The following is a 25,348-nucleotide window of genomic DNA, read 5'->3' as shown; positions in this document are numbered from 1 at the left end:
GGTCTTGGAGCCTGGATCTAGTGCAGACGTGCACCTGCTTTACGCAGCCGAGGCCGGTAGCAATCTCGAGGCCCGTGAGGGTAGCTTCGTGGCGGTATGGGACGTCGTGAGGAGGAGATTGGTCGGTACGTCAACCTAGTTAGCTCAGCTCGTGGCTCGGTGGGGACAGCCAAGACTGTGGGCTCGCCCACGGCTGTCATGGTTGGGAGGTGAGTCAGGCCTGCACCCCCTTGTTGTTTATTCGTTTGATTGCAGGATTCGAGTCTCGTACCAGGAACGATCACGAGGAGATCCGGTGGGGATTTGACAGTGGTATCAGAGCATACCTCGTGAACGAGCAAGTCAGTAGGTAGAGAAGAAGAGGTCGCAGAAAGGTATGTGTTAAAAAAGCTTGCTGTTTTTTCTGTGCATACTGCTGTTTTCAGAATACTATGTGTTTTTCTTCATCAAAGAAACCCATGTTGATGGGAGGTGGTAGTTTAGGAAGGGTTGATTGCTTTGCAAGAAGTAGGGAAGTGGCTTGTGCAGTCGCATGAACTACAGGGAGAGAAACAGAAAAAAAAAAAAAAGCAAAAAGCACGTTTGCTTTTCGTTGAACGATTGAGAGAGAGAGCGTTTGTGAGAAGGAGGCGCTGGCGGGTTTGTGCGCTGGCGGGTGTTGCAGGCGATGGGCTACGGACGGCTACAGGCGCCTAAGGCCTGCATGACCAGGCGGCCAGGCCTGCGTAGCCAGCCCAGGCGGCGCCTACGCCAGGCGAGCAGGTGCCCAGGCCAAGCCAGGCCGGCACCCAGGCTAACCAGTTGTCTTTGACAGGTACGTCAATTACTGTACTTTCTCGCCCTAGTACTTGTTCTGATTGTCTGTTCAATTCTAAGGTATTTGGCTTGCATGATCTTCTCCGAGTTTATGGAGAAGTGAATGGCCATAAGATTCACATTCTTTTAGACCCTGGCAGCTCACACAATTTTGTTAACTACAAACTTGTGCAGAAATTGAGTCTTGATACGACACCCAGCGATCATACCTACGAGATACGCCTACCTGCGGGAAGGCAAGTATGGGATCAAAAGGTGGAGATGCTTCCAATCCAGATTCAGGACTACAAAGATACTCTGGAATGCTATGTAATGCACCTAGAGAATGTAGACTTGTTATTAGGGATTGAGTGGTTTAAGACTCTTCAAGTCCAGATAGATTGGTCTAGTCATATTTTTTCTTTTCAACATAGGGACATCCAGTATAGTATTTTAGGTGATTGTATTCATCCCTCTCAGGGACCTCTTGTAAATACAATTGATTTTGGAAATATAATGGATTCTTCTTTGTATACCGCTTTCCATTGTGTCTTGATTCCACTTTCTTCATTTCTCATACCTTCCATGGATGTCAATGAATTAAGTGTGTTTGAAAGCACAACAGAAGATACTTGATTCGTTTCAAGACGTATTTCCTAAGGAACTGCCATCGGGTTTACCACCTGAACGGGCAGTAGATCATCGTATTGACTTGATCCCTGGTGCTCATCCTGTCAGTATTCCACCTCACAGGATGAGCCAAGCTGAGGATGATGAGTTGACTAAACAACTCGAAGATTATTTGAGGATGGGCCAGATCCGTCCAAGTAAATCACCTTGGGGTGCACCTGTGTTGCTTAGGAGAAAGAAGGACAATATCTGGAGAATGTGTATAGATTACAAGAGATTGAACAAGCTGACCATTAAGAACCGTTATCCTCTCCCTAGATCAGATGACATGATTGACCGGTTAGCAAGAGCGAAATATTTCACGAAGATAGATTTACATACTGGCTACCACCAGATACGTATTCATGAAAGGCATGTCGAAAGAACCGCCTTTCGGACTAGGTATGGCCATTACGAGTTTCTCGTATTACCTTTTGGGTTAACCAATGCTCCAGCCACTTTCCAGCAAATGATGAACGATCTTTTTCGTGAACATTTGGGGAAATTTGTGGTGGTGTTCCTGGATGATATTTTGATATATAGTCGTACTCTTGAGGATCATGTCAGACACCTCACGATTGTCTTATCTATTTTAAGACAGAATCAACTATATGCTAAGTTGAGTAAATGTGAGTTCTTTATGACCGACATCATTTACTTGGGACACAAGATCACTTGAGATGGATTGAGCATTGACTATGACCGAGTTCAGAAGGTTCTGGACTGGCCTATACCGCGAACAGTGAAACAACTTCGTTCTTTTCTCGGTTTTGTTGTTTTTCTTCGAAAATCTGTACGGGAGTACTCTCAGCTCACACTACCGATGACCGACTTATTGAAAGGTCGTGGACGTAAGTCAAATCAGCCTAGCACCTGGAATAACGATTTGGATATGGCCTTCACACTTTTGAAAGATAAAGTCAAGGAAGCACCTATCTTAGCATTACCTGATCCTAGTCGGCCTTATGTTCTTGAAACTGATGCCAATGACTATGCTATCGGGGCTGCTCTATTTCAAGATGGTAGACCGGTTGCTTTTGAAAGTAAAAAGCTAGACGATACTCAATCTCGTAGGCCAACCCTTGAGAAGGAGCTTTATGCTGTGATTCATGCTCTCAAGGTTTGGAGACATTATTTATATGGCTCCAAGTTTGTGGTATTGACTGATCATCAGTCAATCAAGTATGTGTGTGATGCGGATGATTTGAGAGGAAGGAAAGCTCGTTGGGCGGAGTTAATGCAAGATTTTGATTTTGAGATCCGTTATCGGAAAGGGTCCATGAATAGTGTTGCAAATGCGCTTAGTCGAATTAGAGAGGTGAATACTTTGTCGTTCACCGAGATTACAACTGACTTATTTCAGTCATTGAAAGGGCTTTGCAGGACTGATAGTTATTTTGGTCCATTTTGGCAGAAGATCTAGGACGGGAGCTCATTGATTGACCAAGACTCGATAACTGAGCAGTCTACCATTCAGGCTGCAGGAGGCCAGTGGATGATTCGGAATGGTTTACTATTTCGTAATGACAAAATTTGTGTACCACAGATCCCGAACATTAGGTCCAAGATTCTTAAGGAGTGTCACGACGCCCCTTCTGCTGGACACCCTGGGGTACACAGGACGTTATCATTAGTGAAACACACTTTTTTATTGGCCAAAGATGAAAGGGTATGTAGAAGATTATGTTCTCAAGTGTCAAATTTGTCAGGCAAATAAAGCTGAACGCTTTAGACAGGCTGGGTTGTTGCATCCTTTGCAAATCCCAGGTAATAAATGGGAAAGTATTTCCATGGATTTTATTACCGGATTGCCAAGAACACATCAAGGCCACAATTCTATTTGGGTTGTGGTAGATCGCTTGCCCGGAATTACAGCTACACAATTAGCACGGCAGTTTATCGAGCAATTGTTTAGACTGTACAGGTTACCGCAGGACATAGTCAGTGATAGGGACTCTAAGTTTACGAGTGATTTTTGGAAACTTGTTTTTGAGAAGTTGGAAACAACTTTGAATTTGAGTTCCTCTGATCATCCTCAATCTGATGGCCAGACTGAAAGAGTGAACCAAATTTTGGAGGATATGCTTCGAGCATATGTATCCAAAAGACAGAGTTCATGGGAGGATTATCTTCCTATGCTAGAATTTGCATATAACAATACTAAGCATACGAGTACAGGGTTCAGTCCTTTCATGCTTATGTATGGTTTTCAACCTAGATCACCTGTTACAATAGGATTCTCAGGACTTCAGCATGACGCAGCACGTAATTTTTTGCAAGATATGCAGGAAATGTTACAAGTTGCAAAGGAATCTATTAGAAGTGCTCAAGACCGAGACAGGTTTTATTCTAATAGACATCGTTCACCCAGAGAGTTCTCTGAAGGAACGATGGTGTATTTGCGAGTTCTGAAAGATTCCGAGACTTTACGGACAGGTCAATCTCCGAAATTATCCCCTAGATACTGTGGACCATTTCGTGTTACACGACGGATTGGTTCAGTTGCATATGAATTGGATTTGCCTTCTCATGTGAAAGTTCATCCTGTATTTCATGTCAGTAGACTTAAGGAAATACTGGGTAGAACAGATCAGTTAGCTACTCCTCAAGAAATTATAGATGTCGAGGACATGACATTTGTTCCACACGAACTTGAAAAGATTCTTGGATTTCGTGAAAGAAGATTGCGTAATACCCTTATCACGGAATACAAGATCAAGTGGAAGGATCGTGTTGAGGAGGACGCTACATGGGAGACATTGACTACTCTTCAGAGAGATTACCCTGGCTTTTTAGTGAGCTCAGAAGTGAGCTCTTAGAGGAAGGGGAGTATGTCATGTGCACAATGTGTATCTACCGTGTGCTACACGCACGCAAGACTAGTTTCGAGGCTTGGGGAAGCTTGTGTTGGGGTAAAGGCATTATGCCCACCCTTATAGTGTGTACTAGCCCATAAGTTGTATAGAACATAGTACACTTAGTACTTTTAATGTACTAAGTGCACTATGTGTACTAGAGCAAATATACATGTGTGATAGGGGAGTCACACACTCACACTTGATGAGTTGACTTATCCCCATACATGTCTCTCTCTCTCTCTCTCCCTTCATCTCTGTGTGTATGTCTCCCACATGAAACCCTAACTCTACAGCTGAGCTTTCATAGCTCCTTCAACTGGTATCAGAGCTTTGGCTACAAGAGATCCCTGTGGTAGAGAGTGGTAGGGTTTCTACATCGAAGAGCACTGGTTTTAGGGTTACGAATTTGACTGCTCTGCTGACTGCGACAAGCTGGCTAGGGTTTGTTAGGGTTTGTGCAGTGTGCAACGACTGTGTGTCCCTGCGTTGAACTAGTCGCGCAGGCAGGTGGGCGGAAAGAGAAGGAGACGAGGACAGCCATTTCTCCTTCAGCAGAGCGAGGGGTGAAGCTGGAGCCGCTGGAAAAACACGTGGTGTGTCTGGTGCTGGTAAGCGTGTCGCTGGCAGCAAAGTACCCGTTCGTGGGTCTGACGGTGGCGTGGGAGTCAAAGACTCTGCAGTACGCGGTGGTGGTGCCATCACTGGCGGGCGGCGCTCAGCCCATCGCGTGTAGCGCTGGCCAAGGCGTAACAAAGGGCACGCTTACGTGTCCCCGTGGAGGTCCCGCCGCCTCTTACTACTGTTCAGTGCTGCTGCAGCTACCCTTCGCCGCCTATTGACAACACCATCGCCAGCTGTGCCCACCATCGCCAGCTGTGACTGTTGTTGCTTCCTGTGGCTCTTGCAGCAACCTACCTGTGCCCTATTGCACTAACTGTAGAAGCCTGACCAGCAAGCAGCACGAATACAGCTTCAGCAGTCTGCACAGCAACAGCAAATTTGACGCCCCCCCCCCCCCTTTCTGCAACAGAAATCATCTGATTTCAGAGGTATTTGCCTTCAATTTTGGGATTTGCTTGTTCATTTTCATCAATTGAGCAGGTACAGGTCCAAATTGCTCAATTTTTTGAGCAAAATTGGCAACATTGGGTGACATTGGTCACATTCAGGGTCAATTTGCAAGAAATTGGATGTCAAAATTTGGGGCTTTTGATGTAATTGTGCCATTGGGCATTCATACATGCTGTATGATGTGAGCAATCTCACATTTGGGGCAAAATTGCAGGAAATTGGAGTGCAAATCAAAGGGCTTTTGTGCCAATTGGGTTGGTTTGCATGCAGGCACTGGCATTTGATGCTTTGGGCAATGTGTTGATGCCTGTCAAGCACTCAATGTGCCTGTAAATCAAGGGGCTTTTATGTATTGGATGTATATGTGGCCAGGGGGAAGCATTGTGAAGACTCTGGATGCCTTCATGTGCGTTAATGTACCATGTATGATCAGAAATTGATCTTGAATCAAGGGGCTTTTCAAGATTTTATGCTTGTTGAGCTTGGCAAAGCAGCAGGGAAGACTTTTATGCCTTGAACCCTCAGAAATCCACTTACAGTCAAGGGGCTTTTGCTCAATTTCTGTCCGGGACTGTTGTATGCAGTGGTGAGGACTGTCAAGGTCTGATTTTCACTCATTTGGACAGCCAGAAGAGCATTTATTGCTGCTGTACTTGCTGGTACAGATTTGGTACAACTTTGTACAAGTTTTGGCATGGCTGTACATTGATTTGAGTGAAGAAAAGGCTCATTTTCAGCTGCTGTACTTGCGGGTACAGATTTGGTACATCATTGGTGAGCACTTAGTACTGTTGTACAGTACTTTGGCAGGGGAACAGAGCACATTTAAGGTGCTGTCCTAAATCTGCAGCAACCAGATTTTGGTGATTTTATCACATACAGTGGGAGTAGAGTTGCATTTGTGCTTCCGCAGTGGGAGATAAACTTTGGGAGAACAACTGTGAGCACTTTGTGTGCTTTTGGTGCAGTGTTTGCACATCTTGCAGGGAGTCAGGCATTGACTGTGACAAGTTGCATATTGCTATGGCAACCACAGGTGAGAGCTCTTCATTGCTTCACATCAAGAAGCTTGAAGGCTCACATAATTATGACATTTGGCAAACCCAGTGCTATAATGTGTTGCTCCAAAAGAAGCAGCACAAGCCCATCAAAGAAAGGGGTGTAATGCCCGCTTCTCTTACTGCTGAAGAATGGGAAGATATGGATGAGCTGGCAAGATCCACCATCATGTTGTCTGTGTCAGACACTTTACTTTTCAGCATACGTGAAGAGAAGACAGCTTGGGGAATGTGGCAAAGATTGCAGGACTTGTATGCCCAGCAAAGTGCCTCAAGCAAAGTGTATTGGTTGAAGAAACTCATAGGTCTTCAAATGAAGGAAGGGGCGTCTATGACAGCCCATCTAAATGAGAATAATGGTGTTGTCAGCCAGGTCATCGATCAAAAGTTGGCAATGGACGATGAGTTCAAAGCCACCTTTCTCTTATGCACTTTGCCAGAAAGTTGGGACACATTCAGGACAGCCACTAGCAATTCAAATGCTATGCTGTCATATGCAGATGTGGAGGGTGCTCTCCTTCAAGAGGAGATGAACAAGAAAAACAACTCTGTTGGAAAGTCCAATGCAATGAATGCACGTGGGAGATCCCAACAAAGGGGTAAAAGCCAAGAACGGGGAAGGAGCAAGTCCCGCTCCAAAAAGGACTTGGAATGCCATTATTGTGGCAAGAAAGGACATTTCAAAAAGCAATGCTACAAATGGAAGAATGATCAAAAGGAAAAGGGCAAAGGAAAAGACAAAGACAAAGATGAAGCCAAAGGGCAAAAGTGGAGTCAAGATTGAAGAAGTCAATGTGTCACATGCAGGTGACAGTGAGGATGAAGTCCTATTCACGTCTTCACTTGATGCCCATTCACTCCTTACAGGAGATGGTCATGGTATGCACTCGTGGATCATTGATTCAGGTGCCTCCTTTCATGTCACAGGTTGCAGAGACTTGTTTGCTCCATGATGTCAGGCATGTGCCTGAGATCAAGAAGAACCTGCTTTCTACTGGACAGCTTGATGATGCTGATTATGTTACCACATTTGGTCGTGGAAAGTGGAAGATTAGTAAGGGCTCACTGGTTGTTGCCAGAGGCTCTAAGGCGGACACTCTTTACTTCATGCATGCTGGCCATGTTAATGTGAATGCAACCGAGCTGCCGGAAATCTCTATGTGGCATAGCCGGTTGGGACACATGAGTGTCAAAGGAATGGAGCAATTGTCTCGTTTTGGTTACTTGCCTTCTCTAAAGTTCTCAAGTTTTCAGTTTTGTGAGCATTGTATATATGGCAGGCAACTCCAGTGCCCCCACAAGAAAGCTCTTGGACAGAAAGATGCTCAGTTAGAGCTTGTGCATACAGATGTATGTGAGATGCCTCAACTTTCTTTGGGAGGGGCAAAATATTTTGTCTCTTTTATTGATGATGCCACACGCAAGGTGTGGGTTTATCCTCTTTGTTTGAAGAGTGATACATTCTCAGTGTTTGAGAAGTTTGTTACTTATGTTGAGAATCAAACTGGCAAAACACTGAAGGCTTTGCCGCTTGCGTTCCGATAATGGTGGAGTATATGTCCAAACAGTTTTAGGACTTTTGTGATGCTAAAGGCATCAAGAGGGAGCTCTCTACTCCTTATGATCCTCCACAAAACGGGACAGCAGAGAGGATGAACAGACCATTCAGGAGAAGGTCCGTTCTATGTTGTCACATGCTGCGTTACCTCATGGTTTTTAAGCTGAAGCTGTTATGACAGCCGTTCATCTTATAAACAGGTCACCTAACACGAGGCTTGGTGGGAAAGTGCCAGAGGAAGTATGGACAGGGAAGCCTCCGTCCTACAAGCACTTGAGAGTGTTTGGTTGCGTTGCGTACCTGCACATACGCAGGGAAATACGCACCAAACTTGATCCTAAGTCTCACAAATGCATATTCCTAGGATATGGTGACAGAGGTGAAATGGGGTATAGACTTTGGGATCCCGTGAATAGAAAGATTATACGCAGCAATGATGTCATTTTTGATGAAACATGCATGTATAAGGAGCCTGCAAGGCAACAGGAGCCTGGCAGAGTCATCTTTGATGATGATGGACATCATGGACAACAACCAAGGGCTGTAAATCAGCCATTACAGCATCAAAACCAGCCCTTAAATGGTGCTGAAAATGGTCCAAATGGACAGCCAGAGATGGCAGTAGATATCCCTATGGATATCCCACAGTTAGAGGAGATACCGCGCATGATCTTTCTGTTAGAAGTCATCTCCTGTCTATATTCATACACCAGGGCCTCTGTTGTGGGTGTGCCCACCCTGTATAAGGTGTTTTATCATTTTTCCACACTCCCCGTATTTTTCCCTATTTTTTCCCATTTTTCCTAGTGGTGGGAGGGTTGCCAGAGGATGCCAGGAGCACTCCAGTGCTGGCCGACTGCATGTTTATCAGTCGTGGGCTACTGGGCTGCTGGCCGACTGGAGTTTCTCAGTCGTGGGCATTCATCTGCTGGTATGCAGTCGTGGGACCATTTTCAGCAGTCGTGGGCACTTCATATGCTGGCCGACTGCTCTTCCAGAGATGTATATATAGGCCCCTTGCCCCCACCACTTCCTCGTTCAGTTTTCTCGGGATCTTGTGTATAGAGAAGAGTTTACACACCTATCTCTCTGTGTTTCTTGTGCTGTTTATTTTCTGCAGTCTACTTGCTCTTGTCTACCCAAGTTTGGTTATCATTTCCGCTGCATATTCTGACATGGTATCAGAGCCCTAGGCTCTAGACAGATCTTGGGCGTTTTTCTGAGCAAGAGGGGGAGCGTTAGGCTGCTGATTGGTGGACTGTTTTGGGCTGAACGGGAAGAGAAGGTGCAAGAGGAAGGCGGGCCAAGGTGCTGGACAGCCACTTGCAGGTTTACAGATTGTTTTTTCCCCACCCACCCACCCTTTCAGGTTACTCTCCGCGATGGCAGATTTACTAGAGATGGCTGAGAAGCACGTGAAGATTCCGACTCTCCCCACGTTCCCAATGGATCGTCAGTTGGACGGGTCCAATTACGGCATCTGGAAGGTCATGATGGAGTCGGTTCTGGAGTCATATGACCTTGCTGATTTTATTATCATCGGGGTGCCACGGCCGGAAGCTGAGGAAGGGGAGTTATTATCGACGAGGAAGGACCGAGAGGCACAGGCACACATGTGGGATCGTGTCAACGCCAGGGTCCGGTCGTTTATTTTCCTCAATTGCACACCACAAGTGATCAATCATGTGAAGCGTATAACAGGGTGTCACCCATGAAACGGATCTCCTTGGAAGTGCAGATGCGGGTTATGAACCCTGCAAAGTCTTCGACGATGCAGGAACACATTAACAAGCTGCAGGCCCTTCAGCAGGAAGTCCTACAAGCTGGGAAAGAGATATCATCTGAAGATATGGCCATCACTTTGCTTTCCCAATTGCCTGGTCAGTATTCTGCTTTCTATTCCTCGTTGATCACGAGTGGCAGGCTCAGCACCATTACTTGGGAGGAGCTTGTGCCAATGGTCTTGGACCAGGAGGAACATTTCACGAACCCTCCTCACGGCGGAGGTTCGGAGGCCTTAACTGGCCAACGGTCGAAAGGCCGGAATTCCAACAAGGGCAAAGGGAAGGCTTCACCGGAGAAGTCTTCTGAGAAGAAGCCTGATCCAAAACGAGAGAAGCTGAAGGCCGAAAGATCTTGTAATGATTGTGGCGAGAAAGGCCACTACTGAAGGAAGTGCCCTAAGCGGATAGGGAAGAGTGCTGATTCCTCAGCCTCAGCTACAAAGACTCCGGCATTTGTGCACTTAGAGATGGTGGACTCCAATGCTTCATCATCTTCGAGCGAGGAGGCAGTTGGCTTCACCGCGAAGGATACCCGGGAATGGATTCTCGACAGTGGTGCTTCCAGGCACATGACTCCATCCCGTGACTTCTTTCTGGATCTGAAACGGCAGTCAGGTCGTATCTTTATTGGCGATAACTCCACTATTCCAATACATAGTGACGGCCGGATGGAGATTATTCCCGACGGCAAGGGGGCAAGCATGCTTCCCGTGTTCTTTATGTCCCTGCTCTGGGTTTTCATCTTCTGTCAGTGCATGAGGTATGCAAGACTGGCTTTCGGGTGGAATTTGAGAAGCATTCAGTTGCTCTAAGGGACCGTGAAACAGGCAAAGTTGTTTGGGAAGGCGGTGTGGAGAATGGCATCTACAAGCTCTCTACACTCTCCTCATTGACAGGCTCTCAGGTCGGAGATTTGTGGCACTTTCGCTTTGGCCACTTAAATGTGGATGCTTTGCGGCGCGCCTTCCGGGACCAGATGGTGGTTGGCTTGCCAGATGTTGGTACTAGGCAAGGACGCTGCAGTTCTTGCATACGTGGTAAGCAGCACAGGGAATCCTTTCCGAAGCAGGCTTCCAGGCGGGCTTCGAAACCATTGGAGTTGATTCACACTGACTTGTGTGGACCACAGCAGATACAATCCTTGGGAGGATCTCTCTACTTCATGCTGCTTGTTGATGATTGTACCACATTCACGTGGGTCTACTTTCTTTCCCAGAAGAACCAGGCTTTTGCTCGGTTCAAGGATTGGCGCGTGATGGTGGAGAAAGAGTCTGGATATCAGGTTAAGACTCTCAGGGCTGATAAAGGAGGTGAATTCTCCTCGACTGTATTTTTCAGGTTTTGTGCAGATCATGGCATCAAAAGGGAATTGGCCAATACCGGATCACCTTCGGAGAATGGAGTTGTTGAACGTAAGAACATGACTGTGGTGGAGATGGCGAGGACCATGGTGGAGCATCGTGATCTTCCTTGTCCACTTTGGGGTGAGGCTATGGCAACGGCTGTCCATACCATTAACCGCTCTCCGACGACTTCTGTACCCCATATGACTCCATTCGAGGCATATTTTGGCAGGAAACCCGATGTCTCGTACTTCCGTGTCTTTGGGAGTGATGCGTACGTACATATTCCGAAGAAGCAGAGGGGGAAGCTTGACTCCAAGTCCCGCAAGCTGGTATTTGTGGGGTATAACTCTCTTTCCAAGGGATACAGGTTGTATGATCCAGAGAGGAATGAGATTGTTGTCAGCCGGGATGTGGTCTTTGACGAGCATGTTCCAGCATCCACTGTCGAGGAGCCGCCACTTCTTGGAGATCCAGAGGAGTCTTGATGATGATTCCCAGTCTTTCATTCCAGTTGATCCACCTCAGTCATCACAGGAGGTTGAGCCCGCAGCTAGAGTTGAGCCCCCGCGACCACAGGAGGCTCCACGATCTGTTCGAGAACCTAAGTGGTTGTTAGACACCCTTCGGGAGTCAGGTGTCACGGAGCTACCCTCCGAGTGGACCACAGAGGACGGCCCTCGAAGATCACATCGAGTCCGAGATAAAAGCAACACGGCGGAGCTTGTTCAGGTGAACTATACCTTGATGTCTCATATCATGCGGGACAAAGAGCCCACTTCCGTAAAGGAAGCCCTTTCACAGGATACTTGGAGGAAAGCCATGCAGGTGGAACTTGATGCCATCGAGAAGAACAACACTTGGGAGTTGGTTCTGAGGCCGTCGAAGCGGTCAGTCATTGGTATCAAATGGGTCTTTAAGACCAAATACGCGTCTGATGGGTCGGTGGACAAACACAAAGCCAGGCTTGTGGCTAAAGGTTATGCTCAGCGGCCAGGCATCGACTACGAGGATACCTTTGCACCGACAGCGCGGATGACCACGATTCGGACCGTTCTTGCCCTTGCTTCTTCTCAGAGGTGGCCCGTGTATCAGATGGATGTAAAATCTGTGTTCCTTAATGGTGACCTGCAGGAGGAGGTGTACGTTGAGCAGCCTCCAGGCTTTATTGTTCCAGGATCAGAAGGGATGGTTTACAGGTTACCTAAGGCCTTGTATGGTCTTAAGCAGGCTCCCAGGGCTTGGAATCAAAAGATTGATTCCTTCTTTATTCGGACTGGATTTCAGAGATCGGTTGCAGATCCGAACCTATATCTCTTTCGCGAATGCGGCATGGTCACACTCATCATCCTTTATGTGGATGATCTCATTCTCACCGGCGGTCATGTGGAGCACATTGGAGTGACGAAGGCTGCCTTGTCAAAGGAGTTTGAGATGACCGACTTAGGCTTACTCCACTTCTTCTTGGGATTGGAGATCTGGCAGACCCAGAGGGGGTTTTTCGTCTCTCAGCAACGATATGTTCATGAGTTGCTTGAGGCCTTTGGGATGGAGAACTGCAAGCCTATTACTTTGCCGATGGACCCGAACACTAAGTTAACCGTTACAGATCCTTGTGAGCCAGTTGATGCCTCGCAGTACCGGAAGTTGGTTGGTTCATTGATCTGGTTGTTGAACACCAGATTGGACTTGAGCTTCTCCGTGGGGCTGTTGAGCTCTTTTATGCAGACGCCATTGAAATCTCATTGGGACGCAGGATTGCGGATCTTGCGGTATCTGCAGAGTACGAAGGATCTAGGACTCTTTTACACAGGAGGGAATGGAGTCAAGCTCCAAGGTTGGAGTGACTCAGATTGGGGAGGAGATCCAGACACGAGGAGATCTACTTCAGGATACAGTTTTACCCTCGGCTCAAGAGCAGTTTCTTGGAGCAGCAAGAGGCAGCCAACTATTGCCCTTTCTTCGACAGAGGCAGAGTATCGGGCTGCTTGTGGTGCTGCTTGTGAGGTTGTATGGCTGCGGAGGCTGCTAGGCGAGATTGGGTTTCCACAGAGGGAGCCCACAGTCATCCAGTGCGATAACCAGAGTTGTATAGCTATTGCTCCGAACCCGGTTTTCCATGCCCGGACCAAGCATATAGAGATACAGTATCACTTTGTACGTGAGAAGATCTCGGCTGGTGACATCTTGCTACTTTATTGTTCGACGGAGGACAATGTGGCGGACCTCTTCACGAAGTCTCTACCTCAGGCTACGCTCAGGCGGCACTCCAGCTCCCTTGGGTTGGTTTCACAACCAGGAGCTGAGAGGGGGTGTTAGAAGTCGTCTCCTGTCTATATTCATACACCAGGGCCTCTGTTGTGGGTGTGCCCGCCCTGTATAAGGTGTTTTATCATTTTTCCACACTCCCCGTATTTTTCCCTATTTTTCCCATTTTTCCTAGTGGTGGGAGGGTTGCCAGAGGATGCCAGGAGCACTCCAGTGCTGGCCGACTGCATGTTTATCAGTCGTGGGCTACTAGGCTGCTGGCTGACTGGAGTTTCTCAGTCGTGGGCATTCATCTGCTGGCCGACTGCATAAATGCAGTCGTGGGACCATTTTCAGCAGTCGTGGGCACTTCATATGCTGGCCGACTGCTCTTCCAGAGATGTATATATAGGCCCCTTGCCCCCACCACTTCCTCATTCAGTTTTCTCGGGATCTTGTGTATAGAGAAGAGTTTACACACCTATCTCTCTGTGTTTCTTGTGCTGTTTATTTTCTGCAGTCTACTTGCTCTTGTCTACCCAAGTTTGGTTATCATTTCCACTGCATATTCTGACACTTTCAACCTTATGGCATGGAACAGGAGCCACCAATAGGTGATATGCAGGCTGGACAGCAACCTGCAAATGATGGTCATTGGGTACGGAGGTCCACAAGACCCTCCAAAGCCCGTGACAGGTTTGTTCAAGGGGTTGACTACTTAATGCTCACTGACTGTGGGGAGCCCTCATGTTATAAGGAGGCTTTACAGAGGGCAGACAAGGCTCTTTGGGAGCGTGCTATGAAGTCAGAGATGGATTCTTTGCACAAAAATGGAACATGGAAGTTGGTGCATTTGCCTACAGGCAAGAAGGTTTTGCCATGCAAGTGGGTTTACAGGCTCAAAGTTGCACCAGATGCAAAGCCAAGATACAAAGCCAGGTTAGTGGCTAAGGGCTTCAAGCAGGAATATGGTGTGGACTTTGATGAGATCTTCTCTCCAGTGGTCAAAATGACCACACTTAGAGCTGTATTAGCTTTGGTTGCTCATGATGATCTGGATTTGATTCAGATGGATGTAAAGACTGCTTTTCTTCACGGTGATCTCCATGAGGAGATATATATGCAAAAGCCAGAGGGTTATGCAGTGAATGGAAAGGAGAAGCTTGTATGCAAGCTGAAAAAGAGTCTTTATGGGCTCTAACAGGCACCAAGGGAATGGTATCATAAATTTGATACATTCATGAAATCCCAGGATCTCAGGAGAAGTGACATAGATCACTGCTTATACACCAAGAAAGCTTTGGTGGCGGTCTATTGATCCTCATCTTGTATGTTGATGATATGTTGATTGCCAGGAAATCTCGTAAAGAGATGGATGCCTTGAAGAAGAGGCTGCATCAGACCTTTGATATGAAGGATTTGGGTGATGCAAATCACATTTTGGGTATGCGGATACTTCGGGACAAAAATCAACATGTGTTGTATTTGTCTCAGAAGGAATACATTGGCAAAGTTTTGCAGAGGTTCAATATGGATGGGGGGAAGAAGACTAGTACTCCTTTGCCTCCATATGTGAAACTCAGTGCTATGGACAGCCCACAGTCGGATAGTAACAGGGCTGATATGGCCAAGATTCCGTATGCTTCAGCTTGTGGCAGTCTCATGTATGCCATGGTTGCTACCAGGCCGGACATTGCATTTGCAGTGCGAGTGGTTACTAGATACATGGCCAAACCTGGCCAGAAGCATTGGGAAGCAGTGAAAGGTGTCATGAGATACCTGAAGGGCACACAGGATATGTGCATATGCTTTGGCAAACAGGATGCATTAGTGCATGGTTACACGGATTCGGATTATGCCGGTCATCCAGATAACCGGAAGTCTACTACCGGTTATGTGTTTACATTCACAGGAGGTGCTGTGTCATGGATATCCAGGATGCAGAAGTGCACTGCCTTATCTACTACAGAGGCCGAGTATATTGCAGCCACACAGGCTTGCAAGGAGGCATTATGGCTATCTCGGTTAGTGGTTGATTTAGGTTATACAGGGGATATTCCATTGTTGCATTGTGAAAGTCAGAGTGCCATCCAGTTGGCAAAGAACCCTATCTTTCATGCAAAGACGAAGCATGTGGATGTGAAGTATCACTTCATCAGAGAGGTGATAGAGAACAAGCTGATTCAGCTTGTCAAGCTTCATACGGATGACAACCCGGCTGATCTGTTGACAAAGAGTTTGCCTCCAGAGCAATTTGCTCATTGCAGACACTTGATGGGCATTGGATGAGGCCAGTTTCAGCCTTGATATGGCCTTGTATATTATCATGTACATGCTGATTTTTCTTTTCCTTCATTTAAGGGCACTTTGCCTTTAAGTGGGAGGTTGTTGGGGTAAAGGCATTATGCCCACCCTTATAGTGTGTACTAGCCCATAAGTTGTATGGGGATAAGTCAACTCATCAAGTGTGAGTGTGTGACTCCCCTATCACACATGTATATTTGCTCTAATACATTTGCTCTACTAAGTGTACTATGTGTATTAGAGCAAATATACATGTGTGATAGGGGAGTCACACACTCACACTTGATGAGTTGACTTATCCCCATACATGTCTCTCTCTCTCTCTCCCTTCATCTCTGTGTGTATGTCTCCCACATGAAACCCTAACTCTACAGCTAAGCTTTCATAGCTCCTTTAGCTTGGAACTAGGCAAGCTGATTAACGAGCTGAGTTAGGGATATACTAACGGGCGGGCACCCAAGTATGGACGGGCGGGCGTCCAAGTGTGGACGCCCGATGACCGGCCAAGAGCCTATAAAAGGGTGGCCAAGGTTAGTTATTGAGATATGCGAGTTTGTGAGAGCTCTATGGTCTTGGAGCCTGGATCTAGTGCAGACGTGCACCTGCTTTACGCAGCCAAGGCCGGCAGCAATCTCAAGGCCCACGAGGGTAGCTTCGTGGCGGTATGGGACGTCGCGAGGAGGAGATTGGTCGGTACGTCAACCTAGTTAGCTCAGCTCGTGGCTCGGTGGGGATAGCCAAGACTGTGGGCTCGCCCACGGCTGTCATGGTTGGGAGGTGAGTCAGGCCTGCACCCCCTTGTTGTTTATTCGTTTGATTGCAGGATTCGAGTCTCGTACCAGGAACGATCACGAGGAGATCCGGTCGGGATTTGACAGAGATGCACCAAGTGGCCAACCGGCCTCTTTCCTAATGAACTCGTTCTACATAATAGGTTGTCGGTCAGCCTCATCCAAAGACCTAGGAAGCCTTTGTCGCAAAAATGGTCTCGTGCTTCTCCATGCTCTGACAATGGCTACAATAAGAGGGGAAGATGGTGCCCTGATATCAACCTCTGTGAACAAAAACCATGTTGGCAGCCAATCTCTCCCAACATGAGGTGTACATCCAGAAATCTAAGACAAGAAAAAATCCTTCCAAGGCTCAGTGCTGGTAGGAAACCTCTGACCATAAGTTTGCAGAGGAACGCCCTGCACTGAACATCTAGATAAATAATATTCAGCCCCTCCTCTCGTCTAGGCTGAATAACTATAAACCAAGCTACCCTAGCACGAGTGTCTTTAGCACCATCCAAACCCAACCAAAGAAAATTGCGGATCAATCTCTACATTTACCAATGCACGCATGACAGAAGCACCAACAAGAGGCAATAAACCAAGCCGAGGCAAGCAATACCTGATTAGCCACCAAAGCACTGGAGGCTAAATCTCCTGGAGTTCCAATGAAGAAGCTTCTTGCGGATACTCATAAGTGCCAGAGCAAACTGCTGTGCAGGAGAAATATCAACCCTAACCTGGCATCCCAAATATCTAGCAATGCATCCTCTACTGATCCAAGTAAAACCAAGCTCTACACCCCAAGCAACTCTCGGTGAGTCACTAATCCAAAAACCAACAGATTTATGCCAAGTAATGAGTGCCCCTGCTGCCAAACAAAACTCTTCCAGTGCTACCCGGAAGGAACATAAGCTCCAAGAACATGGCTGTGTCATCAACTAAATCGAGTCAACCAGCTCCTCTTGACTACGAAGAGGCAACCTCAATCCAAAAATACCAGCAGCGGAGCGGAGGAAGATGCTCATGGCCTCTACAACTATGACATATAATAATGGGGCTAAAGGGCAACCTTGCCGTACTAAGCAAGAAATCTAAAACCACTCTCCTCTATCACCGCAAGCGAGCACACTACTGTGGACATCACGATACATGCATGAAACTCCCTTGATCCATCTCTGAGAGAAACCCATATGGCTAAGAGTACCCTAGAGTAAGAGTACCCTCAAGGAAATCCCAATCCATTCTATCATAGGTCTTCTCAAAATCCAAGAGCAGAATGCATAGTCACAAGGAACGGGGGACGGGGACGGGGGACAGCCATAAGTAGGGAACGGGGACAGGGGAGGGAACGGCACTCAAAAAATACTTTTTTTAAAGTTTTTCTACTCTACACTTATTCTACTTTGGAAGTACATCAAAATGAGCACAAATTTACATAAAATGGTAAGCTTTTGAGTCATATTAACAAAATACGCCAATCAAAGAGTGAAGGCGTTGACGGTTGATTGTATTAATAATTAAGTAGATACAAAATGAGAGAGAGAAAGAAAGAAAGAAAGAAAGCTGTATTAACGTCTACTAGAGAGAGAGAGAGAGAGAGCCTAGAGGCCTAGAGGCTTGGAAGTTGGAAGACTCAAGAGGCTTGAGGGAGAGGTGAGAGAGAGAGAGAGAGAGAGAGTCTAGATAGTAGAGAGTAGGGCCTTGTGTGAGAGGCTTGGAAGTTGGAAGTTACTAAGTTAGAAGATGCTTGAGGGAGAGAGACTAGAGAGAGAGAGTTGCTTGAACTTTGAAAACTTGAAGGGGTGTGTGTGTGCTTGTAGCCTTGTAGCCTTGTTCTTATATAGATATTAGATAGGCAAGAGAGAGGCAAGGGCAAGTGAGAGAGAGAGAGAGAGGCAAGGGCCAAGGCCCAAGGCCCCAAGGCTCAAGCCTAAAGGCCAAACCTCAAGGCAAGAGAGAGGCAAGGGCCAAGGCCAAAGGCCCAAGGCCAAAGGCCCAAGGCCCAAGCCTCAAGGCCCAAGCCTCAAAGGCTCAAGGCCTCCCCAAACAGCCAAGCCAAACGGCTAGAAATGGCCCCGCAAACGGCTAGAAACGGGCAAAAGAAACCAGTCTGACTGCGCAGAATGGCTCCTTGCCGTCCACCAAGCCGTCCCCGTTCCTACTGCCGTCCCCTTCACCATCCCTTGTGAGGGACGCCTCCAGGGGGACGTCCGACCGTCCCCTGCCGTCCCCATTCCTGAACCGTCCCGACTCGGCGTCCCTCCGTTCCAACAGTCCGTCCCTTCCGTCCCTTGTGACTATGGCAGAATGGCTAAAGGCTAATCGCTCACTTTGGCCCATTCCACGGCCTCCCAAAACGAGAAAATGTTATCAAAGATGCTCATTCCGTGTAAGAATCCATTCTGAGTATCATGAATGACATCCTTCAAAATTAGCTGCAATCTGAATCTGATGCCCACTGCCTTAGCAAGAATCTTATATGCAGTCCCAAGTAAGGTGATAGGTCTCCATTGGCCAATATCCCCACTCCTAGGAATAAGATAGATAAGCCCCTCAGTGAGAGAAGAAGACACAGAACTTGTATCCCACATCTCCTCAAGAGCCGATGTGATCTCAGCCCCAATCTCATCCCAAAAAGTAATTTAAAAAACAAGGGAGAGGCCATCCTCCCCTGGACACTTACCATGAGGTAAGGCATGACGAGCATGACTAAACCCCTGCATAGAAAAAGGGGCATCCAGAACGGCACGCATCTCCTCAGCGATTAAATGTGGCAATGCATTCCAAACCTTTCTCTATGCCCTATGTCTCAAATCAGAGTGCGGCTCAGCACTAAGAAGCTGGTGATAGAAATCAATGGCAATCTGTCCAACCATAAGAGAATCTAAGTGAAGAGTGCCATCTGAATCCTGCAACTGCCTGACACTATCTCTGGTATGAGATGGGCCATGACTAGCAAAGAAATGTTTGTTGCATCTGCCACCCATTTGAGTCTAAAAGGATTCCTGGGCATGGTAACGATACTCCGCACGCTGCTCAAGAGAGTGATGAAGTTCTACCCTAACAGTACATACAGAATCTGCAACCCATTGAGCATGAGGATGTTTCTCCTGCTCTTTCTGTAAGGCAGTCAATCTACATCTAATAGCCCTTTCTAAATCTAAGGCCTCTTGCCTCTTAGAAAGGGCACATGTGTGATAAAAGTCACTAATATCACAGAGAGTAGAGACCAGGCTTTGTAAGGCCTGCGAGAAATCATGAGATCTCCAAATATCAAGCATACAACGTGATAGCTCTACCTTTGAAAACAAATGATCAAGGATGCGTACATGGGATGTTGATTCATGGCGACTCGGATCTCTAATGCATAAAACTACTGGGCAATGATCCGATTCAAAGGTGCCTGCAACAATAAAAGTATGCCCCCCTTCGTCGAGCACCCAATCATCCACATAAAATTTGTCTAACCGTGCATAAATACATCCTGCATCCCTTCTCTTGTTAGAACATGAATAAAGAAGGGTGGATTGTCTCCTCAAAATGTCATCTTCATGCCAACAATCTCTGCCATGAATGCAGAGTATAAACCTCTCCCAAGATGCTCTTTCAAGAGGATGCACCAACCCCTCATGTCCACCTCTTTTATCCATTGGCATCTCAACCATGTTAAAATCCCCACCAATAATCCAATGGTAGGCAAGAGGCATCAACGTAGTGAGAGATTTCCAAAAGACAATCCTCTCACCTCTATGGTTAGGAGCATAGAGGTTGAGAATATCAATGCGTGTAGTACCCTGTATAAGAAGGATCCACTGTGCTCTTGCAGTTTAAATGACACCATGTCCAATGATGCAAGGCAAGACCAAAGCTGAAATAGAGATACAGACACCACCTTTGATACCAATAGCTGGTGATCAAAAGGTGTGTCCCGAGAGAAGCTTACATGATCTCCCACACTGACTAGCATCCAATTTATGCTCTTGCAAGAGCAATACATCTGTAGGTCCACCTGTGAGTGCACAATGAAGTTGAGTTCTGACAATTTGTTTCCGCCGACGCAGAAAAAAAGCCCCCAAGACCTTGAATGTTCCATGAGACAATCCTCATAAGGACTAGAAACGACTAGATCTCGTGGTCGACAAAGGATCCCCTTTAGAGACGAAGGTACGTTTCACATAGGTAAGAGAGGAAAAATCTAACAATGAAAACCCTACCTCTCGTTCCCACTCTGTAGAAAAGCCAGGACTGGTCCTCAAATCTGGAGAGGTGCCATGACTGTAACATGCGGAAGCTCTGGGTAGTCTTCTTTCAGCCCTAAACACTCTTGGAAACCTTCTGATGCAAAAACGCACCATCTGATGCAAAAACGCAGGTAGAGAGAGTAGAGAGAGGGAGTGAAGTGCTGGAAATTCAGTATATACTATGGTACAAAAAGGTACATATCTTTGCAGCCCTTGGCTGCCTTCATAAAAAGGTAGCTAACCCTAAAATCTATCCCCTATGGGACCTCTAGTGATCCAATCCCCTAGTGGGAGAGAATGGTTAAGACATTGAGCAAGGGTGCCTTTATATAGGCCTTGGGATCCTTTAGAAACTGGCCGACTGCTGGTCGGCCAGCAGCCTTGCCATAAAATACCAAAACGCATGCTCCTTTAGATGCTCTTCACTTTATGATGCGCTTCAGCCCCTGGCCCCTTCTGGAATCAGCCGACTCCTCCTACAGCCAGCCGACTCACTTCTGCAGCCAGCCGACCGCACCTATCTGGATCAAGGTTTGCTCCAAGTCCTGCTCCATGTCCATCCTCTACTGGTTCAAAGTCTTTATCTGCTTGCCTCTTCTGGATCTAGCCCTGGAAATGTCCATGGCATCTATGATGCACATGAAATCCCCCTCTGCTAAACTTGATGACGGGAATCCAACCTGCTCTTGGATGACTGTCATCATCCCAATCCTGTCCTGAAGTCCCTCTGTCATCATCCATCCCGGGCAAACCTTTTTCTCTGAAAATCCGGTCTGTTCTCCAAACCACCCTGTCTCTGATGAAGATCTATGCATCTGGTCTTCCTCTAGTCCACAATCCATTCCTGCCCTGACTCTGAACACCGTCTTGGTCTTCGTTCCTGGAACTGAGTCTGGCACTCTCACATCACCCTTGGAGGATCAACCTCCCTTGGTACCGTTCCCTTAGAACCTATCTGGCTCACGAAACTGCCATCCCCATCTGGCACTATGGAACACCACCAACAAACCTCCTGGGAGTTCTTCCCGATCTGTGTTCCCGCCTTGGGCTTCGAATCCGTGTACTTTCCTGTACCTTGGACCTGTACACCATCATATGGGACTGAATCAGTGTTTAGCTTTGCTGAGCCTGATGCTCTGATACCAATGTAACATGCGGAAGCTCTAGGTAGTCTTCTTTCAGCCCTAAACACTCTTGGAAACCTCGCGAAGACAGTTTAAGTGCTGTTCTCATCTCACTTCCCACCTGGGACAGCGTCAATATGGACAGCCAGCATGGAATGGCTACAAAGATTTAGCAGTGCCAAGTATGCAAGTCAGGTGGCTTGCCATGTCCTCTAGTACATAGTTCTGAAAGAGGCTTACAGTTTTTACACAAGGGGTGGGCAAAATTTGCCTGAGGAAGGACTTTCTTCCTTGAGCCATGCCTCGGACTACGCTTGAAGAACCTCTCCCAGCACCTTCTTTGATATGTTTCTACTTCATTGAAGCATTGGACACGGTCTCTAATGCACAAAACAGCAGAGAGGAGGTCTCACCAGCAGGGTGACACTCTGGACAGTGTGGGTGCGGTTCTGCCGTGCACTGATGCTATACTTGGAGAAGTAGTCGAACCGTCCACCTGCCTCAGGAACTCCGAATTTGTCATGGTTTCCCCGCATATCAAAGAATGCATAGTCCGGCAATCCACTGTGGGCGATGACCCAATCAACAGCTTCCCTGTATTGCACCCATTCCGACTCGTCCTGGCGCATGGTTGCACGATCCTTACTTTTCCCATCTACACAGAGCCCAATGTTAGCTATGTGAGTGTACAGAGAGCTACCTACTTGGGGTGGGGTTTGCATACCTGTGAGGTCGCCTGTGATGAGTACGAGAGCGGGGTTGATGAGGGCAAGGAGGGGGCTAACTAGCTGCTTGAAGGAGACAGATCGATGGGGGCTGTAGGAGCTGAAGTGCAGATCGGAGAGCTGCACGACCCACACCACTCCTCCTCCTCCTCCTAGTGGGCCACTGCTAGTGTTGGTGGACAGTTCGATGAATTCTCTGCCATCCGTTGTGCGCGAATGGAGGGCGCAGCTGCACAGAGTGCACAAGCATAGGAGAGCTAGGGCTAGGGCATTGCAAGCACAAGCCATCATATGGCCGATGGCTGCCGTGCCCCGTGAAAGGAGAATTTGCACTAGCTACATATAAACTCAAACATCTAGCCCATAGACCAAGAAGCTCCATAACTCAAAACATATAGCCCATACCTCATAATGCCAACCTTAACCTCAACAGAAATATACTCCAACTATCAGAACACTAGCAGATGCATCTTCATAGCATCTATCCTTTGAACAAATGATTTTGCCCAATTGTTTCTTTCTCAGCTCTAAAAAAACTTCCCAAATAATAACTACTGTGTCGCAACCCATCTCCAATCGACACGAAGCATTTTGCATTTTCAAGGAAGCATTTTCCATGTATTACAAGCAAAAGAAATATGTGTAAAATCACCCTTCTTTTCTTTCTAGAAGCTAGGCACATCAAGCTACACACAAACACGCATAAAGATGTATGTATGTATGTGTATGTGTATGTGTATGTGTATGTGTAATCCATTGAAACCATACATGCTACAATTGGAAGAAATGTGTATGTGTGTGCGCCTATGATGCATGTGTGCATGTCACATACACACATGTAAATATGTGTATGTGTATGTGCACGCACCCATAATATCCATAGATATCGTTCACACTCATACATATATTTATGAGTTGACTTCATCATCCTCAACTTGCCAACCTTATATATAAACACATCATGATTGCCATATATATCCATATAGAAGCTCCTAAAGCACCAAACTTGGCATATAAATATACATATAGCATTACAAACCCATAAAATGATGACAATCTTAACACACCTGAACACGGCTTCAAAACAATCTTTGGACAACTGGATTATCTCTCCTTGGCAGCCTATACCCCGCACCTCCATCTGGCAAAATGTATGCCAGAAAAAAACATTAGCATTAAAGATATAATTCTCATTGAAAAAAAGTAGGATAAGGATAAAAGCTTACAAAACTCACTAGGTGGATCAATATTTGCGCGGCAAACGGCATTTGAACAGGCTTGTAAATAGCAAATCGAAAAATTCTGTATTTGTCTAGTGCCTATGCACCGAAAATCTAACTTATCAAGCTTTTCATAATCCATAAACATTACACGTACATGAAGTTGATCTACAACCTTCTGCAATCTTAGATTGTAAATTCCAAGGAACCCAAAGCTCTTGTCATCTCATAAGTGTCTCGACCATACAAACCTAACAATAATATGGGTTCTAAAAAGTAAAGATATTCCCTGTTGCAAAAAGAATGTTTCAATAAAAATATAAATTAATCAAATAAAACACAAAAGCTACATAAAAAGGAAGTTTCTATATATACCGTAAAACACTAGTGCTCTCTAATAGTTCGATAATTAGAGATGCTGTTACTTATCCTTCCCAAAATGGAGGGTCTACAATTCAGCCAATATTAAATAGATCTTGGAAAACAATAATACCTATATTATAGCAAACGTCTAAAAAATTTACCTTCAATATCTTGTCCATCACCAAAACGAATGAAAATGATCTCCTTGCCACATCCATCCTACGCAATATACTCCTGATATCAAATATAACTCTCTCTCTCTCTCTCTCTCTCTCTCTCTCTCTCTCTCTCTCTACACACACACACACACACACATATATGGCTCTGTGTGTGTGTGCGCGCGCGCGCGCGTGCTTAGTAGCTTGAGCCAAGCAAGGAATAATATAATGACACTATATATAAAAGCAATCCAAAAGTAAACAAAGACTGCACATGGCACATCTTTGGAAACATTCTCCATTCAAATGCTTACTTCATTATACAACGATATGTATAAATGTTGTCTCTAACATTTCCAAGCTGCCATTTACATTTACATTCTTCGACATGCCATTTGCAAAACCTCCTTGTAGACAACATTGGTTGGGAAGACTTCATTTGAACCTCTTGTGTCACTTTCATATTCCACAATATGCTTTACACGCACTTTTCACTGTATCGGATGATCTAACACGTGACATAGCAATGTACAGTTATCCATGTGTGAATACTCGTGTGGCCAAATAAAGTCCCAATACACTCAATGTTTGTCCTTTGGGACTTATTTATTGACATACCAAAAGCTAACCTGACAAAAAATTACCTCCTTCTCATGTCAAAAGGTAATTGAAGCATAGTAGTCATAAATGTTATCCTAGGAATAAAGACTATGCCTCCAATGTTTGTACCTGTAATGATTTCTGCTTCTATCACCTTTGAGTTAAATTGCTTGCATATCAATCTGGTACCATTATAAAGTCCCTGTCAAGGGTCCAAATTGTGGAGCAAAATGATAGGGGCATTAATCTTTAGAAGTAAGCGGTGAGGAGGGTAACCACCACCACCTAAGTTCAAACTGTTCAAGTACTCAATTGGATACTGTGTTGCGTCATTCTCGCGAGAAACAACAGAATCTGCAGTGAGGTATTCTCTTTCAAGACCGGGTAACAAACTCAAGGCTAGTTCATTGATCTCATCAACCTCTAAATTTCGTGGTGCAAGAATAGTACGGTC

General features: G+C 46.2%; 1 protein-coding gene across 1 annotated transcript in view; it reads right to left on the bottom strand.

Moving 5' to 3' along the window:
* LOC147637211 (putative metallophosphoesterase At3g03305) overlaps positions 1–22,970 on the bottom strand; it is a 55,988-nt gene extending 33,018 nt beyond the window's left edge. The window contains exons 1-2 of the mRNA XM_086800829.1: positions 22,553–22,970; positions 22,242–22,483 (exon numbers count right to left, since the gene is read on the bottom strand). Coding sequence (XP_086656955.1) covers positions 22,242–22,483; positions 22,553–22,844 — 534 coding nt within the window. The 5' untranslated portion in view covers positions 22,845–22,970. The remainder of the gene's footprint in view (positions 1–22,241; positions 22,484–22,552) is intronic.
* Positions 22,971–25,348: the final 2,378 nt, after the last annotated feature.

Source organism: Cibotium barometz, chromosome 7 (assembly GCF_041138505.1).
Source record: "Cibotium barometz isolate CiBa-2024 chromosome 7, ASM4113850v1, whole genome shotgun sequence".
In the NCBI taxonomy this organism is placed as follows: Eukaryota; Viridiplantae; Streptophyta; class Polypodiopsida; order Cyatheales; family Cibotiaceae; genus Cibotium; species Cibotium barometz.
The sequence above is the reverse complement of the archived record's forward strand: the minus strand, read 5'-3'. Positions and strand labels throughout refer to the sequence as shown.